The sequence below is a fragment of the Colletotrichum aenigma genome (assembly GCF_013390185.1).
Source record: "Colletotrichum aenigma strain Cg56 chromosome Unknown KSG_Cg56_contig05, whole genome shotgun sequence".
Classification (NCBI taxonomy): domain Eukaryota; kingdom Fungi; phylum Ascomycota; class Sordariomycetes; order Glomerellales; family Glomerellaceae; genus Colletotrichum; species Colletotrichum aenigma.
Window position 1 is genome coordinate 4,333,615 of NW_023500911.1, and position 19,197 is coordinate 4,352,811.

At 52.6% G+C, this 19,197-nt stretch overlaps 4 protein-coding genes across 4 annotated transcripts; 1 reads left to right on the plus strand and 3 right to left on the minus strand.

The window, feature by feature from the left end:
- Positions 1-2,486: 2,486 nt before the first annotated feature.
- curR (Dehydrocurvularin biosynthesis regulator) lies at positions 2,487-4,028 on the minus strand (the record flags this gene model as incomplete). The annotated part of the gene is made up of 1 exon (XM_037324049.1): positions 2,487-4,028. One exon carries the CDS (start codon positions 4,026-4,028, stop codon positions 2,487-2,489), a length of 1,542 nt encoding a protein of 513 aa, XP_037178099.1.
- A 3,697-nt stretch (positions 4,029-7,725) lies between these two features.
- On the minus strand, positions 7,726-9,489 carry CGCA056_v008803 (uncharacterized protein; the record flags this gene model as incomplete). The annotated part of the gene is made up of 4 exons (XM_037324050.1): positions 7,726-8,416; positions 8,524-8,660; positions 8,712-9,016; positions 9,084-9,489. The coding sequence occupies 4 exons, from the start codon at positions 9,487-9,489 to the stop codon at positions 7,726-7,728; spliced, it is 1,539 nt and encodes a 512-aa protein (XP_037178299.1).
- A 3,238-nt stretch (positions 9,490-12,727) lies between these two features.
- Positions 12,728-14,694, minus strand: citC-4 (Dehydrogenase citC; the record flags this gene model as incomplete). The annotated part of the gene is made up of 2 exons (XM_037324051.1): positions 12,728-14,446; positions 14,599-14,694. 2 exons carry the CDS (start codon positions 14,692-14,694, stop codon positions 12,728-12,730), a joined length of 1,815 nt encoding a protein of 604 aa, XP_037178305.1.
- A 2,528-nt stretch (positions 14,695-17,222) lies between these two features.
- Positions 17,223-18,485, plus strand: CGCA056_v008805 (uncharacterized protein; the record flags this gene model as incomplete). The annotated part of the gene is made up of 4 exons (XM_037324052.1): positions 17,223-17,763; positions 17,816-17,933; positions 17,985-18,046; positions 18,100-18,485. The coding sequence occupies 4 exons, from the start codon at positions 17,223-17,225 to the stop codon at positions 18,483-18,485; spliced, it is 1,107 nt and encodes a 368-aa protein (XP_037178304.1).
- Positions 18,486-19,197: the final 712 nt, after the last annotated feature.

The window sequence follows — 19,197 nt, forward strand, 5'->3', positions numbered from 1 at the left end:
TGTATTTTATCGCCGATGACAAACCCCGACTATTACTACGTCCATATCAACAGAATTGAACCCCCAAGATAGATGCCTCACTGCCTACTCCTCCACCGGCTCTTCCTCCTCATATGCTTCCTCGGCCTCGTCGTCATCCATACCAGCATCCTGATATTGCTGATATTCTGACACGAGATCGTTCATATTGGACTCCGCCTCCGTGAACTCCATCTCATCCATGCCTTCACCAGTGTACCAATGCAAAAACGCCTTCCTGCGAAACATGACACTAAACTGATCTCCAATTCTCCTAAAGATGTCCTGAATAGCCGTTGAATTTCCGATGAAAGTCGAGGAAGCATTCATTCCAACAGGTGGGATAGAACAATGCGCTGTCTGCACATTATTCGGAATCCACTCCACGAAATACGCCGAGTTCTTCGCTTGCACATCCCGAATCTGCTCCTCAATCTGCTTCGTCGACACTTTACCACGATAGATCGCAGAGCAAGTCAAGAAACGCCCATTCCGGAAATCCGAGGCCGACATGACGTTCTTCGGATCGAACATCTGCTGCGTCAACTCGGCCACCCCGAGATTCTGATACGCAGCCGCAGTCGTCAACGGCGCAAACCCAACAGTGAAGAAATGCAATCTCGGAAACGGCACCAGATTCACAGCCAACTTCCTCAGATCCGCATTCAGCTGCCCAGGGAAGCGGAACCCCGTCGTCAGCCCGGACATCACCCTCGAAACCAGCTTATTCAGATCCCCGTACGAAGGATGCGCCTGCTTCAGCGTCCGGCGACAGATATCGTATAACGCTTCGTTGTCGATACAAAACGTCTCGTCGCTATTTTCAACCAGTTGATGGACCGAAAGCGTCGCATTGTACGGTTCAACGACGACCTCCGACACTTTGGGCGACGGCAGCACCGAAAAAGTAGCCATCATCCGGTCCGGGAACTCTTCTCTCACCTTGGCGATAAGCAGCGTGCCCATGCCCGAGCCCGTTCCGCCGCCCAGCGAGTGCGTGATCTGAAATCCCTGCAGGGAATCGCACGTTTCGGCCTCGCGCCGCACCACGTCTAGGACTTGGTCCACGAGCTCCGCGCCTTCGGTATAATGTCCCTTGGCCCAGTTATTGCCCGCGCCGGACTGGCCATAAACCATGTTATCCGGACGGAAGAAGTTGCCCAGCGGTCCCGAGCGGATCGCGTCCATTGTGGCCGGCTCGAGGTCCACGAGGACTGCGCGGGGAACGTATTTGTTGTTGGAGGCTTCGGTGAAGTAGACGCTCAGGCGGTCGGACTGTTGCGTGAATTCGCCGCGGAAGTAGCCATCTTGGTCCAGGCCATGTTCATTATGGATTGTCTGCCTGTTCAGTCGTTCGGTGTAAGCTTGGGTCTCGGGGGAGCATTTGGGGGACATACCAAAAGGCAGTTCCGATTTGGTTGCCCTGTATCATGCCATCAGCAATAAATCGATCAATTAGGACAGACAGCGACTTACACATTGACCGGTCTGGAGGTGGATCTGTTGATGACATTCGTCAGTAAGGCTTACTCACACTTTTCCCAGCTTACGATGATGACGACGCAATACTTACGATCTCACGCATACTGAAAGCAGGAACACTTGACTGAAATGATGGAAAGGGGGTGTACAGAACCAGTGTCTTCACCTGAGTATTTCCAGGGACATATCCACCATTTATCAAGTACCATTGCCGAAACAGCACGCGTCTTAACGCCGAAAATGCCCACCCCCTGATTCGTCCGGACTCCTCGGCCCCTACGCCGCCTTTCGGCCCAAACCTCCGGATGGGCCCAGACCACCGACACGGTCTTGTTTAAACGGATGCCTGCACCCGGTAAGCGACTGCCTATCCGTTTTGAAGAAGCCTGGAGTTCACGTGTAGTACATGTGTTTGTGCATGGTGGGACAGGCCATCTTGAGTCACGCCGCGACATTTCTCAGTTTGGGTGGATCCTGCATTACCAATTCGGGCGATGTCGGTTGGCGCCCTTCGTCGCTTTACGTGATGTTTACACGGTGGAAGAAGAATGACGGTTGCTGCAGGAACAGAGCAGATGGCTTGGGACTTCTGTGAGTTATTCGGCTGCCTGGGGTTTTTCGGCGTTTGGGTGTTGCCACTGGTGTGTTGGCGTAGGCAGCTGCATTCTGTGCCGCATGGCGGTTGGAACCGAGCGAATGGGCCACTTTCTTTGTTTCAAAAGAGGCAGGTTGTTTTGATTCCAATTCATCCAAGTATTTGGTCTGAAGATCTGGTGTGTCTGAGGAATACTGTAATACGGAAGCCTGGTGGGTGTGTGGAGTGAACATCGAAGCGACGCACAGCAAGAAACTGATCCCTTTTCTTTTTTGACTCCGGCAACAGATTGCGTCTTAGTAGATTGAATAATGGCATTGCAACATTATTTTAAACAAGTAAAAGTACCTTCGAAGTCTCCCAGTCAATTACAACATTGATAAATGATGCTTCAAGTTGAGTCCGATTCCTCGAACCCCCTAATCATGCTGTCAAAGAATGCCGCATCCACTCCTTGAAATGCCCAGTCTTCCACTCCTACAGAGAACCCGGAACCATAAAGCTGATGGCTTGGGCCCTCTGTGAGCCAATTTCCATCGGTAGTTGGACGCAATAGAAGACCTTGATCGGAGCTCAATGGCGCACTTGGTTTTGATCCTACTGTCTCATCCATCTCCATGAGCACAGCCGGTGCAACGGCCGACATAGTACTAGCATCGGCACGCCCTTGATCCTGTGAGACTTGGTTATTGAACGGCCTGAAAGGCTCTCTTGAAAGAAGTGCGTCGGGGGAGATAGTGACGGTGCCATAGCACGGAATCTTGAGCCGCAGGACACTCGACTCTCCCCTCTGAGCTTCTCTGATCTCCGAAGATGGTGTCAACATCGAGCCAGTTGTTGAGTTTGCAGTAAAAACTGAGCCTCTTGCCGCATGAGCCTCGATATCGAGTAGCCTCACCAGCACATCCGCACTCTTCATAGCTAGCATATCCGTCGATGTCGAGCTCCCCTCTCGCATCAACTCCAGCGCCTCTTCAACCTTGTCACGATCTGTATGTCTCTGGTGCGCCAGCACATCGTTCCCACGATCCCGTCTACGCGCATCAACATGAGCCAGGAGGAGAGTCATGGCGGCTATGAGGGCGAAGAAGTCTGCTGCATCGGGTACACTACAGACACCAATGGCACTGCGTATAGCCACAAACCGCGAGAGTATTTCGCGGGATGCGTCCATGCAGGCGATCCTGCTAGTGCATGCTGCGCCGGAGGGTGAGCTGCGAAGCATAAAGAGGAGATGGAGTTGGACCAGAAGAAAGTAGTGGAATATTTGCCCGCAGAGGCGTAGACTTTCTGTTACCGAGGTGAGTGGTTTGTTGCCAAGTGAGGTGAACTTGGGGAGGGTCCACCACCGTGGGGGCATGGCGGCGGCTGCCATGCGCATTTCAAGGTCGAGGGTATGAGTTGTTTCGAACATGCTGGCATGAGTGTCTTTCTGGTTCCTTTGAATGATTCTGGATGCAACTGCGCAATGTACCTGCTCAAGCCTCCCTAGGGGATGGTCGTCGAGAGGTGGGAGGATACTTCCGTCCGAGGCTAGACCTGAGAAGTGGTCCCTAGTGCTATCCGGCAGGCCCAACAGGAGGCAAATGAAACGCTCAATGTAGACTATCCGGAACCAGACGAAGCGGGTGTCAGGGGGCCCGGAGGGCTCGACTGTCTTAACGGGCGATTGATCGTGGGGGCGGTGGATGCCCATGAGTTGGGCGATTGATACTGCTCTACGGCAGGCCAAGAGAGATAGTCTAAGGTTTCCACCATTTGCCAGATATACAGTTTGGAGAATGACACACTGAAGAGCGTCGATGGTTCCCATCAGGTTATTGTTTTCGCACACCAGGGAAATTGCCGCGTCGGCGAGTCGCTCCATGATCTTGCGTGGGGTTGCTGATGTCGAAGGCGTGCATTTGTAGGTGGACGGTATCCTCTGCAACATTGTAGCCAATGTCAACATCCTCTTTGCTAAGAGCACAGGATGCATGGGGCGGTACAAGCCGGCGACGAAGTGCTCTACTGGTTCTGGTTGAAGGGTTTCGAGCACCTGACGTGGCGTGAGCAAAAGTTGAAACACGAGGTCGGCATCCGAGTATAGTTCGTGTATGATCTCGCAATCTTCCTTAGATGGTAATGCGGCAGTAAGCTCTTTGAAGAGGGTTGCTAGGGGTCCGTTTGGGGAAGATTGGTCAAGGGCCGGTGTGTTGTGGCTGTCATGAAGTGGCGGGTGAAGTGTCCGTTGTAATTCGCCATTGGTGGTCTGTAGTTCAGTCGTTGGTGTGCAAGACGGTGACTTGGGGCTTGTAGGCATGCGTTCATGTGTGGTTGCCGGCTGAGAACGCTTTTGTAGACATGGTGTATCATGATCGTGAGCAATGCCCTCGTCCGCGCCAAGCTCATCGCCATCATCAGCATCACGCTGCGGAGACCCCAGCGATACCGAGATTCCCCAATTCGATTCGACTCCGATTTCTTCATCGTCATCAATCTGTTGAGTAGACTCCCTGGGACTCTTCCGGTACAGCTGCTCAACCAGCCTCTCCATCCGGCCCAATCGGTCCCCGACATTGCCGACCGGGGCCTGCGTCCGTGGCAGGTGATCCTCCGGAAACTTCTGGCTCACACACGGGGTGCCCTTCTGCCAGCATCTCCGACACGTGTCACGGGGACCGTTTTCGTCAAACAAGCAGCGGATCTTGCGCCGGCGGCATTCCCAGCAGCTCCGCGTTCCCTTACGGACGGCTCGACGTTTCGTGGCGGCCCGCTCCGAGGCTGTGTGACGGCTGCTGCCGGTACTTGTATCCGGCGTCGCAGTCATTGCATGATACACTGGCAGAAAGCATCGATGAAGAAGGTGGGGTGCATTATGTTGTTCGTTCCACTCTAGCCGGACGAGATGATGTTTGGGGGATGGAGTTCGTCCGCGTTTCGTCCGCCGTCGCGCGGACGGATTCGGAATTATGGGCCCCTGATGACGGTGGGCCGCCTCTAATTGTTCCACCTTCACAGAAAACATACATTGTTAGAGGTATCTAAGGATAATATGAAAGGTGCGAGTGTTAAATTACTTCTTTATCTCATGCCTTTGAACAAGGCTGCTTTCTTCACGTAGCACATTTGCCGTTTTAACTAGGAATGAAGAGGAAATAGCAAAACGCCGAAGACTGTTACGAAGAGAGGAAGGTAAAGGCAGAGGAGTCAAAAGAGTCACTGTTCTAATTTATTTGCTTTTTTATCATTTCAGGCGCAAAATTGCGGCTCTATCAATCCAGTAACTCAGGTGGCGGATGAAATACCGGCGAAAATTTTGTCCCAAGAACCTTGCCAATGTGTTGGCGAATATTGTTCGCGCTTTCCAAATCCACCGCTTCAATTGGCTTTTGCGATACCTTTTCTTCTATCTTCTGCAAGACTCGTCTGTCCTCGTCTTGCGCTGATACTTTCGTAACATTGCTCACGAAATGATACTCCAGGTCTTCCATAGACACGGGGTGTATTAGGCCAAGATCCCGTACTTGAATATGATGATCGACAAAATACGTGCGGCCAAAATGGATTCTGGCAGATCGAGGGAGGCTAGTCGACGGGTGGACTGGCTGCATTTTGATCGGTGGAAGTAGGACTCCCGGCTCTGTTGGCAAGGGCTTAGGTGACGGGTCTCCAGGATGAATGATCGCATAGAGGTGCTGGTCATCTTCTCCGCCGGCTCCTCTTCCAGCATGTCTGGATCGAAACCAAGTTTTAGCTTTGTGGCGCCTTGTCTGACTATGCTAACGTTCCTGAATTGCAGCGTGTAATAAACTTACGTATGGACTCCTAAGCACAGGCATCCCCATTTTCCCTCTCGAACCACTACAAAGCGGCGGATGAGTACCGGGCCTTGAATTGGTTGATGCATATTCTCGCCTTCGTTCTTCCGCCCAGGAGGCACTGATAGCGCACAACATTGATACTTCCAAGGCGGATGAAGGTCCACTCGAAGAACACCGCCGGGTTTCTCGATGGAAGCACGCAAGGCATAGTTGCAAATTTCATCGTCTGTGATGATTGATTGCCCAGTTGTAAGGTCCTCAAGGAGAATCCAGCCTTCCAGAGAAAAGGTATCATCCATAGGCAATCTTTGTATGACTTCTTGTGCGACAAGATACTTGGGAATTGGCCATGACACGGACGAGATGGCGAAATAGAAGTTCCAGTGGGCAAACCGTAAATGGAAGACTGCCCATTCTTCTTTGGTGTATGAAGTTACCGGCTCATAATCATCCTCAGCATATGGCTAACAGAGCAGACAACTAACTTTGTCGCGTTGCAATGGAATACGTCGACAAAATCGCGACATTTGTTTCAAAGGCAAGTCTTTGATTTGACTGAGCCTGCGTTTTCGTTGTTCGAGACGTTCTTCGTGTCCGGAATCTGAGACAGGTCCTAGGGGGGAGTTCCCAATTGTCCTATAAGCAAACTTGATATCGACCACGAATGCTGAAGTGATTGGTGTTGAAAAGATTTGAACGGCCCTGAAGAACACAGCGGCATTTTCGACAGGGCAAAACTCACCGTTATTGATGTTCGAGAGTTGTTGAGAGCCAACATGGGCATACAACTTGATACCTGGCCAATAATCGATACTGGTCGGCTTGCTCGTCTCCTGTGTAACCAGTGTGACTAAATATCCTGCATTATCTCTGTCATCAAGATCAGATATTAGTGCAAATTCCCTGTATAGCATCCAATGACAGAGAACTTGCCGATTACAAGCCATCGAAACCATGGTATTGATAATAGAGAGCGAAGACGCCAGTGACGTTCTTAGCTTCTCCACCTAAGAGTTACGCATCTGAAGTCAATATCACCCTACAGCATGATTCAATCATTTTCTGCCTCACCTTTTCCGGCATGCAAATCGCCCACCTTCCTTTGTTGAGAGTATCCTTGACAGCATTCCCAGAGCCCCCAAGCTTCAGACTTTGATAACAACGCTCGCTCTCCTCCAAGAAGGATGTCATCTTTTGATTGACGGATTTAGTGGCGAAGGCGATTGCGTTCATTGTCGGTATTCCCAGCTTGTTTGACGTGCTTAGTTGATCGACTTGCAGCAGGACCTTATGAATTACGTTCAGTTTTGCCATAAACTCGCGATACTCTCGCCCAGCGCCTGATGAGTCCGAAAGAGCTTTGCTCAACTGAATAGCCAGCTCGGCGCCAGCCAAGAAGACCCCGACGCTGAACCCAAACGTCGCCATCGCGGCCGATCGGCATCAACATTGGTCTGAGGCCAGGCGGGGAAGAGACAAGGGAGGAGGGGAAATGGTTGCCTTATTTCGGGCTAAAGTTGGCAACCAATCAGACGCCCTAGGTTGCCGTGCCTTACGGCTACCAATGGCATCATCGTTGTGATGCGGCGCAGCGGCGCACTTCGATACGCTATTGGATCTCATCGACTGCTGAGTAGGCCGATTTCCCGGTCACGGTCCCATGATTGACCCAAACACTCAAAAGGAAAAGTCTCCGGCTGAAGAAGAGAAAGAACGTCTGACCTGTGTTATGGTGCATCGCGTATCCGCACACACCCGTGTTCTATCAGCGTCGCCCGCAGTTTATTCGATATCCGAAGATGGTTCCGCTGCTTATTCTACGCATCTCTAGGCGAACAGCGCATGTGGCTCATCAAAACAGTCATCCCAGGTCCGCTTCCCAGAGGACCAAAACTTCTCCAACACTCCCACGGCTGCCAAAGGAAGGTAGGTACCCCAGTCTTGGCTCATCAAAACCAGCTGTTTCACTACCATCGCCCTCCCGGTCGCACTCCCTGTAGACGCCTCGAAGCCAGCAACAATGAGTGGCCATTCTACACAGTTCTTCATCAGCGGCGCCTCCGCCGCTTTCTCAAGGAGTGAAATGAGCCGTCCGTAGTGGATAGTTCTCACAGCTCTCCACCCCGCCAATGAAGGCAGTGCTCTGAGGCCCTGTAGTGATGATATGGCGTACAGTGCGATTGCAGACTGGTAAGCTTGGGCCATGAGCAGCAGCTCGTCCCTTATATCGGCCTCTCTTGTCTCGGCCCACGTCTCAGGCGAGAACTCAATGATGTCTTCTATCAAGTCTTCCGAAGCAGACTGTGGAGTGCCCATGTCTTCGGGAAGGCTATCAGTCGCTATCAGGTAGCGGAGATAGTTGATGCGGATGACGTCTGTGAACAAATCCACGGGGCATGGAAGGAACGGGTAGTAACCCGACTGATAAAGCTGTGCTATCAAGTCGATATTATCGTAGCTGTGATTTGGTTCTGATTGGTCGTCTGCGGGACTTGTCGAGTTCGCAAAAGTTTCAACGCTGTGTACGTGTTAGAAGCCAAGGTCTAGCTTACTTGCTCAAGTAATGTGATTTTAAAGAAACTAAACTAGACGGCGTATGCATGGGGAATCCAATTAGCCACTCACATCTTCGGGAAAAGTAGCATGGGTGCCATGTAAGGTGTCAGGCGATACACGTTCTCAAACCCGCCGCGCATGTCGACTAGACTTTTGTAGCCATTCAGGTGGTGTCGCCAATTGGACGCGGTTGCCGATCCCATCAACTAGCATCAATCAGCATTCATCAGTAAACTGTGTCATTGGCACAAGCTTACGTCTGCATATAAGAAGACCATGACACTGGCCATGGTCATGTCGCTTCCGCGGGTCGCGTCGTTGCAAACGTCGTCGTTGAGAGCTTGTATCGCCAAGCATCGATGGTGGTGGAACCGCGCTCGGATTTCCATCATGAGGGGGTCGGTCTTCTTTTGCGACAGACGCAGCATGCGGTGCTCAATGGCCATGGACACCAGAGCGTGCCGGGTGGCAGCAGGCATGTAGTGGATGAACCTAACCGGTATGATCCACGGGCTCTTCATCAACTGGGTCGTTTCAAAGGACGGGTAGACCGACTCGTTCCCTGCAGTGTGGAGTAAAGATTTAGCATATACATACAGGTACAACACCCACGGATGGTGGTTACTCACAGTACGAAGTCGCCTCGATAATGTCACACACCTCGGACCGAAGTTCCATTCCAGGGGACGGAGGAAAGATGTGAACCATCTGTGAGCCGGCTCGCGTAATCGCCTTGTTCGAATCAGGACTACTGTCCTGTTCGGAGCTCGTCTTTGACGATTCCTTCTTTGCGGCTGGCTTCTTCCGCTTCCAAGTGCGAGTCTTGACCTTGCCGGGCGCCAGCCACGTCAACGGTTTCTTGTCCTCATAGCCGGGACATACGACGCCAGTCGCCTTACACTTGCCGCATACGGGACGAACAGCGTCGCATACCACGCGACGACGCTGGCATTCCCAGCACTGCTTTCTTCCACTGCCGGCAGCAGGGTGGTCTGCCGCCGTGGCCAGCGCTATCCGACGAGCTGTTGAGGTCATTGTCTGGTTCTAGGAACAGTGACCGAGACTGATTGATGGTACGTTTTGGGCTATTGCAAGTAATCGACGACACCTCCATGCAGGCCCGGCGTTTGGGGATGAGTTTATTAAGTGATCGGACGGACTTTCAGCTTGGAGATGACATCGGAGAAGTGGGACGTGAGACCACGGGACGGAGTGCAGGTCTTGGCCAGCTCATTATCCTAATCGGGGAAGGCGGGGCTGAATCCTTCAGAGTTGCGGCGCAGGCTTTCAGCGTTCGGAAACCAGCCAACCAGCCCTACGAACAGTGCTGATGAGCTAGCTTTATCTTGAGAAGAGATGAGAGAGATCTTCGTTGCGCGGTAAGCTAGGCTGCACGTGGCGATAGCGAGTGCCGAGCTTTTCCTCTCGCCCAATGGAACTGGGCAGCTCTCACTCACTTGGCATGGCTGCGGTAGTCTGAGACATTGTGCATCATTCACCAATAGATATGAATTATTCTCGAATGGGAAATATTCTGAGATGCATGTTACTTATTCAGCTTCCGGAAGAGATAAATTAGTCCACTCACAGAGATAGGCGAGCAGTGATGTTGCAGGTGGGGTCAAGCGATGAAAGGTTGAGTCTGTGTTGATCAACATGAGAGTCCCCAATAATCTCAATGCGAGCTGCGGATGACAACTATGTCGCTCTCTATTCGATTCGCATACGGAGACCAAATTGAGGGTTTATCTCAACAGCGAGTAGGTATTCAGTTTCTAGAAACCAACAATTCAATTGCAAATTGATGGGCTAGGCTTGGGCGTGGGGTGCTGGTGCGGGCCATGAGCCCTCTGCGGGCCTCAACCCACGTCGCTTCACAGCAACAACCATCCTCGATAGTCTAGTGGTGAGGATATCGGCTTGTCATTCACAGGATTCGTCTCGAAAAAGGTTGGCCTCAAACGCGGAATCTAACATGGACCTACCCCCCAAACACAGTGTTACGCGATTTCCTAGCTAAAATCTCGAGGAATTGCAGCTGACTAAGTGGAGCTCGGACGCATGGGCAAACCACACTGCCACCGCCAGCCGAGTGGGGGTTTAATTCCCCGTCGATAGAGACATGATTTTGTATTTGAGTATATCTAGCCTTGTGGGTGTATTTTAGACATCAAGATGCCGAAGAAATGCTTGAAGGCTTCTGCGAGCTTCTGCGAACGAAACAGGAGGGCAGCAAGTAACTCTACGAACCTTCAAAGCTTGGTATATACCACTCGGAATTATTTCATTGTGATTCTCGTAATTCCACTGTTCTAGATGATCAATCATATCGTTGCTAATTCCTGTGAGAACAACCCAATCAAATGATTGTGACAATTCTGGTGGTGGAAGTTGTGTAGTCCACCGCAGAGTTCAAGGCCCCTGCCCCAATTCTCACCGCCACATGGTCACACCCTGTGCGGTCTTTCAGCTTCCGAGCCTCAGAACAGACTGGTCGCTCGGAAGCCAGCAGGTATATTCCAAAAAAGCTGCGATTCCCAGATTCCGACTTCAATCTTGAGGCAAGGACGAGGAACAACAGGACCTCATCTGCAGCGGGAGTTTGGATAATCTTCACGTCTCCTGGAAAGAAACATTCCACATGATACGCATCACTGCCTTGGTCTGTGGCGAAGGGTTTGCAGTGCCTCAGTGTCGTACAGTCCAGCACAGGGTGATAATCAGCCACTTCTACCACAAATACCTGCCCACGAAAGGTTATGTGGCCTTCGGATACTTGTCCTCGGAGACCAGCAGTATTTGGACTAGAGGACGCTTCCAGAATCTGCTCTTCGCTCTCGAGCTCCGGAACCCATCTTTGCCAGGACATGTCCGCCGCCTCGAGTGATGCCCATGACCAAGATGGGGTTGATGATGTTGTAGATAGTGAAGACGTGGCGGCAGGCCTAGTTTCCCGTCGTCCAATGCTTGCTTTGCCGACCCATAGCAAAGAAAAAGGGAGATCTCGCTCCCAATGTCCGGCCAGATATCTACCCATCACACCGTGTCTGTCAAAGTCGAGTGCATCCCATCCCAAAACCCCATATCACAAAGTTTTCAGTTTGGAAATGAGGCTCCCGTTCAAAGCACAGCCTGGTTTGATGTTATTGTCGAGGGATGAAAATGATTCATCCAACAGGCCGACGCAACTGTTCAGTAAGAGCTTATAGGTCTTGCAACCATGATAGGAGGCGTTTTGAATATCAGAGATTTTGTAGACATAGCCATTGCTAGGATGCTCTGAGCTAGGTTCCAAGCCATAGCAAACGGTACAGGAAGACATCGAAGCAGCCGCACAGAATGTGTCTTAGAACGACCCGAATGGCTATAAAAGCGCGAGATCCCAGACTGCTTGAAGCTTAAGGGGCATGTATAAAGAGCACGGTGCGCTTGTCATTCAACGGGCGCCATCATTGATTGTGACCGCAGATTTAAGAAGACTGATGCCGAAATAAAGGCGAAAGGAAATGAGCTCAGGTTTGAAGCGGAGGAGAAGTGTCTAGTTATGCAAACGGTGAGAGGGCGGAGGTCGTCCTGACTTCAATCTGGCGTGAATACTGACCAAAAATACACATTGAGTCACAGGTATAATGTGCGCACATCCGACTTGTTATACCAATGAACGTCCGCAACGTGTTACTGCGTGGATGGGCATCTGTTCTGCCTGTGGTAGGCTGTTGGTACAATTTCAAGTGGACACCAGCCCTGCGGATGCCTACGTGGCCTAGTATGGCCAACCAGACAAGAGCCATACTCTACATTTTCAGCTTCACGAACCGATCGTCGAGTGAATAGTTGTTTCCGTCACATTGATAACTAGATGCGCAAGATACAGCTTGACTTGTTTTTTGCACGTCTTAGAGATACGAGAAGAAAATGTAGTTGAGAAAGCAAAGGTAGCTGTATAACGGATCGCCCGAGTCGACTGAGTCCATACGAGATAACTTCAGTTATGACATTGCTGCCTTTTATAAGATCAAATGGTACCTTACTTAATACTGATGCGACGCAATAGGCGTTTAAGTTTTGTTGCCGCGCAGCATTTTATGGCAGAGCAAGTAGCATGGATTTGGTTGATGATTCTGTCACTCGTGGTAAACTCGTTGTACTAAAGGCATCCCGGAGTTCCAACGTCTACAGCTCAAAGACCACATGCAGATCAAGGTGCACAAATAGTAAATTATCATTATTATTAAATGATATGAAGTCTAATCGTCTTTGATGCACCTCCACTCTACTGCTTGGCATCAGCGATAATACGCTCAGCCGCAATTTCAGCAATGCCGTACACAGCAGTCTGAACATGGGCAGAAACCAGCAGGGGGATAACACTGGCATCCACGACGCGCAGGTTTGAAGTGCCGTAGACCTTCAGGTTGGCGTCAACAACACCTCCGTCCTCCTTTGGCAGCATCGAGCATGTGCCGACGGGGTGGAAGATACTCAGCGTGGTGTTGAGAGCAAACTCCTTCCACTGCTCGTCGGTCTGGACGACATCCAGACCGGGCTCGTACTCGCTCTCCCAGATGGAGGCCATGGGCTCGGTGGTAGCGATCTTGCGGCAGTACTTGATGGCCTGAATGGCCGCCTCGAGATCGTGCTCGTGCGCAAAGTAGTTGGGGTTGATGATGGGCTTGCCAGTGGTGTCGGCGGGGTTGATGTGGATGTTGCCGCGGCTCATGGGGTGCATGATGGCTGCGATGAGGGTGAAGAAGCCCTTGCCGAAGAGGGGGGAGGTGGAGGCCGGGTAGCCCTTGACGCCGGTGTAACCATCGGAGAAGATGACCTCCAGCTGTGGGATGGCCGGGTTGGTCATGAACTCGAGCTTCTTGGCGTCGACCTTGCTGGGGTCCTCGCCGGCAGCTTCCTTGGCGAGGGCGACCATTTGGGAGTCGTTGCCGAGGGCTTGCGCCCAGGTGGTGAAGGTGTAGCCACTGCCGGTGTAGTCGTACAGGGAGACTTCGCCGGCGTTCCAGAGGGCCAGCTGCTCGGCGGCGTAGGTGGTGTTGCTGCGCAGGATGTCGAAGGAGGTGTACTCGGGCTTCAGCTGGTAAGAGCTCTGGATACGGAGGTGGTCCTGCAGGTTCTCGCCGACACCGGGGAGGTCAATGACTTGGGCGATGCCAGACGAGTTGAGGACGGAGGCTTGGCCGATTCCGGACAGTTCCAGAAGACCGGGGCTCTGGATGGAACCAGCAGACAGAATGACCTCCTTGTTGGCTGCAATGACGGTACCATCCTGCAGAGTAACTCCGGTGGCCTGCTGCTCATCTCCAACCTGCTCGAGGTTGACCTTCACAACAGTGGTGTCGGACAGGATTTCCAAGTTGGAGCCAGCAATGGGAACGTAGGCGTTGGCGCTGTACGAGCGGTTGTAGTGGGTAGCATCAATGCTGCTGGGCTGATACATGACGCCCAAGGGGTTACCGCCTAGAGACTCAAGGTTGGTCTTGATGCCCAGGGTGTTCATCGTCGGGATCCACGTCTCCTGGTGCTCGGGAACAATGCGGTTGATGACCGCCTTGACCGGACCGCTGTCACCAACGCCCTCGGAGCCGTAGGTGTCAGTGTTGATGCCAGTGAAGTTCTCCGACTTCTTCATGGCGGCAATCATGGTCTCCCAGTTCCACCCCGCATTACCAAGTGCCTCCCAGCTGTCATATTCCTCAGCGGCAGACCGATCATAGGACATGAGGTTGAGAGCAGAGCTGCCACCGAGGACCTTGCCGCGGTTCACGGAGAAGACCCGGTTGTTGACGTTGGTCTGCGCCACGGTGGTGAAGTTCCAGTCATACTTGGTCGCCAGCGTCGAGCCCTTCATGCCAGGGACATTGATCTTGGGTTCGTCCCAGGCCTCGGGGCCCGCCTCGATTAAGAGAATCTTCGAGTCAGGGAGGCCCTCGCTCAGGCGCGCAGCCACGGCCACACCGGCCGTACCGCCACCGACGACGATCTGGTTAAAGGGGTCAGTGTGTCGAGTCGCCGCCGCCAACCAACAAACAAACGTTGCAATCAAATCAATCCGAGGAGAAAGCGAAGCGCCAACCCCCGTCGGAAAAAGCAACAAAAGAACCAAAAGATCTGAAAATGGACAGGAAGACTTACATAATCGTAGGAATCGTCTCCATAGGGCTGCGGCGCAGGCGCTGCAAAGACATGGGCCGCGAGGGCAGCAAATGCGAGACTCGACTTGACAAGCATGGCTAAGACGGTGGTATGCAGCGATCTTTTTCCCGAAATGGAACAAACAATAAGGTTTGAGGAATCGTCGGTTCAGCGATTGAGAGATCACGAAACGAGAGACGAGGATTCGCGAAAAAGCTCAAACCAATGTTGCGCGATATCTGCACGTCAGGCCTCCTGGACGAAAACCAACAACACACTCATGTACGACGATGTATGGACGGTGGCGTGCCTTGACCATGCATCACCTCCGGTGAGAGAAACGGGCTGAGCTGAGCCTTTTTGTACGTCCCACAAGATGGCGAATAAAAGTCGCAATTCGATAGTACGGATATTAAGACCACCACGGGCAATATCATCCAGCCAGAATGTGCTGATCATGAGCCACGCGGCCCAGCAAATATCCTAGTCGCCGCCCCAGGTCGCCGCTTGCCAAGTTCTACAACGGCACAAGGGCCAGAATCGGTGGGGTTCCGAACCATCATTCTGCCATATACGCGGGACGGCTGGTAGAACGACGGTAGAAAGCGTGTGAGGGGGGAGAAGACCACAGGCCATACATAGTAAGCACTTATTAAGTCCCGACACTACGGACGCTACGCCAGGCCAACGCACACCTTCTTACATGAAAAAGATACGCGAGCCAACTACCCCGACGAGCTAAGAGGAGAGGGGAGGGGGAATTGCATGAGTAGTTCGTAAGCGGGCATAGCACAGTCTTATGCTCGGCCGGGCCCCAACGGTTAAAGACGAACGACACGCCCTCGCCGGCACGTTGGCTGTGCCCGGCGAATGCTACCGTACCATCGACGTTTCTGTTCCGGCGGGAACGGTTGGCAATGTGGAGCTGCGCCGGCCGGTCGTTCCTCCGGGGGAGGGTTCATGACTCAAGGATGTCCCCTGCCAGACCCATCGGACAACCTGACATGTCCTTGTCTGTGCAAATCAGCCGTCTTAGTCAATTATGAACAATTCCACCACAATCCCACGTCGCCATGCATTGACGACGTTGTCTTCCGGGCTTTCCCCGTCTCCTCGCAATTTTTGTTTACAGCACGACCCCCAGAGCGAACAGGCTTCCCCTGGGACACCCTTGACACCCGCGACGTTGCCACCATTAGACTCGGCCACCTCCCTCACCTCGCCCGAAACCTTCGTTGTTAGTGCTCTTCTGGTTGGGTGGTGTAGAAAAAGAGGAGCGATGCCACCCAGCTCCTCTGATATACTTCACGTCCGCGTCCGTATCTGTCTCAAGGCAATCTTCAAGATTGTCTTGTCGATGTGAGAGTTGACGGGATGATCGGATGGCCAGAGTGTGCAAAGCCAAAAATGAGAACATGATCGCCGTCAACATGCCTTGAAGCAGCACGGCAGCCCTGCTTTGTCATTTTGGCCAGATCCACAAATCTGAAAATCATCACACCCCCTTGCGGCATTCTGCGCAACAGTCGACGTGCGGCTTTTCGTCCCTGTCATCTGTGCAGCAGCGGCGCAGGAGAAGCCCACATCAGCCCAGGGATTCTTGACGAATTGCCTTCAGCAGAGGCGACAGCATGCATCGGAAGATTGGAGGCCACTCAAACTCAATTTGTATCCATGGCCACACCGGGCAAAGCCTTGGAGGGGGTAACGCGAACCTGCAAGAATGCTGCCCTTTTCTCTCCTCTCCTCTCTCTCACAGCTGTCCAACGGGAGACTCGGGCGAGACTTTTGTTCTCCGGGGTCAGTCTCTCGGCTGAGACACGCCAACACCCAAGATAGGCATGCGAGAGAGACATTGCACGCCACGCGCAGCCACGTTCCTGGCTCTAAGTTCTCCGTGCCTGACACTCAAAATTGTTTCCGAGGTGACGAACAAGCGCCCACCTGAATGCTTAAAGCCCATTAACAAAAAGTATGTTGGACGATCTCCCATCCACAATTCCACAAGTCCACTGCAACTGCACGACAACACGTCGAAGCATCGCTACCACCCTTTCCCACAAGGCCCGCGGGATGAACAGGTTGAGTCTTCGCCTTTCTGAGACATATGCGCCGTGTGCCCTGACCTCCTCCGTTTCCTTGCAGACCAGACCACCACTCGGCCTCACGCATGCAGGCTGTGCGGCGGAAACTGAATTACCTGCATCAGCTACACCTGGGTACTCTTTCCTTTTCGTCGCAGCTCTCTGAAGACGGCCACAAAGTCCTTAACACGCCCTCCCCCCTCGTCCCTTACTTTTTAGCGTCCCCGTTCAAAGTCTGGGGCAACAAGACGAGCTGCCATTTCAAAGCAGATCTTGGCGATCGTCGTCGCCTTTGCCCTGTGCAGCCATTCGCCAGCACAGCACAACCACGACCGCCAGCCGTGGGTCCCTCCAGGGCGGCGCCCCTTCTTCAATCTCTTACATTTATCCAGCGGATGGCCCAGCTCCTGGCTCCCGCGCACAAACCCTCGTTCCTTGCTTCCTGGCACTCAGGCTACCAGGTCTGATCTGGGAACCTGCCATTTTCTTTGCTTTTGTCAGCCCATCGTCAGCGAACAGTGTTTAACAACGACGATGACGATGGCGCCAGTGATTCCTCCGAACCCGCTGCCGCCGGACGAGAATGTGAACCCGACTCTGTTAGCGATATCCGGCGTGCTCATCTTCTTCGTCATCTTCACGACGACTCTGCGGCTCTACGTACGCTTCTCGCTACGGCACCTAGGATGGGACGACTATTTAATGGCAATCACCGCCAGTCTGGGCATCGTCAGATACGGCGTTCAGTGTGCGCAAGGTGCGACCGGAAATGGGAGGCATAGGTGGTACATTTCGCCAGAGGAGTACGTCAACAACAACATGCTGGGATGGTTCGGGCAGATTCTCCTCTTCGCCAGCGTCTGCCTGCTCAAGTGCTCGATTATGCTGCTGTTGCTGCGCATCAAGGATTCCAGCCGGATGAAGTACTTTCTCTGGACGGTTATGGGTGGACTGGTGATCACCAACTTTGGCGTCATCATTATCCTCCTGGCAGAATGTGATCCCGTGGAGGCGTACTGGACCGGAGTGGGGAAGTGCTGGGATGCGAAGATCCGGATTTACGCCATTTACTTGACGATTTGTGAGCCCATCATGCTTGGACGTTCACCGAGACTGTGGCTAACGTTGAGCAGCTTACTCTGTGTTGACCGACTTGCTTTGCTCGTTCTTGCCTCTGGCGGTCGTTTGGCAAGTCCGAATCCCATTGACAACGAAGATTTCTGTTGGTGGACTGATGAGTCTTGGACTGATGTAAGAACTTCGTCAAATTTGGCGGTGCAGCTGATGCTGACTACTCGACAGTGCGACCGGTTTTGGAATCGCGAGAGCTGCTTCGCTTGGTCTCGTCACTAACGACCTGAGTTGTATGTCTTGTGAAATCCCTCTTGATTTATTTTGGGACTGACTTTGAAACTAGATGTCTACGCTGTAACAGCAATCTGGTCCAATCTCGAACTTTACCTCGGCATTATTGCCGGAAACCTCGCGCTGTCTCGTTCAATTTTCTTCTATTTCTTCGGCGAAAAGCAGCCGCAATCTCACCCTTCAGGATACGCCAGCAACTCGTACGCGAACTCCCAAAGTAGGTCCGCGTACCTCAACAGCAGGTTACGCGGCGACAACGCTGGACCTGGTGGGACCGACACATACATCCGCTCCGAACGACGACCATCCGTGAAAAGCGACCACAGCGAAATACCATTGGAACCCGGCATCCAAAAGAGGACGGAGTTCTGGGTTTCCGAAGAAGACGTTGAGAGCGAAGCATCTGCAGCAAGAGCAGGAAAGCAGTCACCATTATGAGACGGAGCTGGTTGAGATTTTCAAGTACACGCAGCTTACAAGGAGCTTACGCATGCTACGGTGTTGGGGGAAGTACTACGAAAAAGCGCACGCCATCAGATACCCGGCAGAGGAGGTCACAGTACCGTCACGAACCTGCCCTGGAATTGAGCTGTTATGCGTTTGAATGTTGGTTTAGTCTCTATGAAAAGATCATGATAATGAGGTCAGGTTATCTCGCACTTCCGCCGATTGCCGCTCGTCATGTGAGTGCCAGCGATTCAGGGAATACGCTCCATCCAACGATCTGATGTCCTGATATGGAATGTCGGGCATTGGATGGAGTCATCAGAACCAAAGATGTCTGCTCTGTCAAAGCGGTCGCCATTACCCACTTTCTGCCAACGCAAGCCTCTTTTTACGCAATTTGAAGGCTGAGAAAATCCGAGCAATCCTGGCCTGACCGTTACACCCGCCAGCGTCAGATGGGGCCGAAGTGGGTTGACAATTCTCGTTCCCTGCGGGTGAGAATTGTCTGAGCGCGTGGAGTTCGAGACTCGACTGACAGTCGGAGATGACACCCGATTGATGACACTGACTGCCCAGGCAGAGGCGCAAGCTGCGAGCCCCGGTCGTTCTTCAACGGCGGGATTCTCACGTCGACCGCTCTCCGTTCATTAGCGAGCTTGGCCCCCTAAGACGAAGGCGCAACAGGCACCTCGTTTTTTTCTCC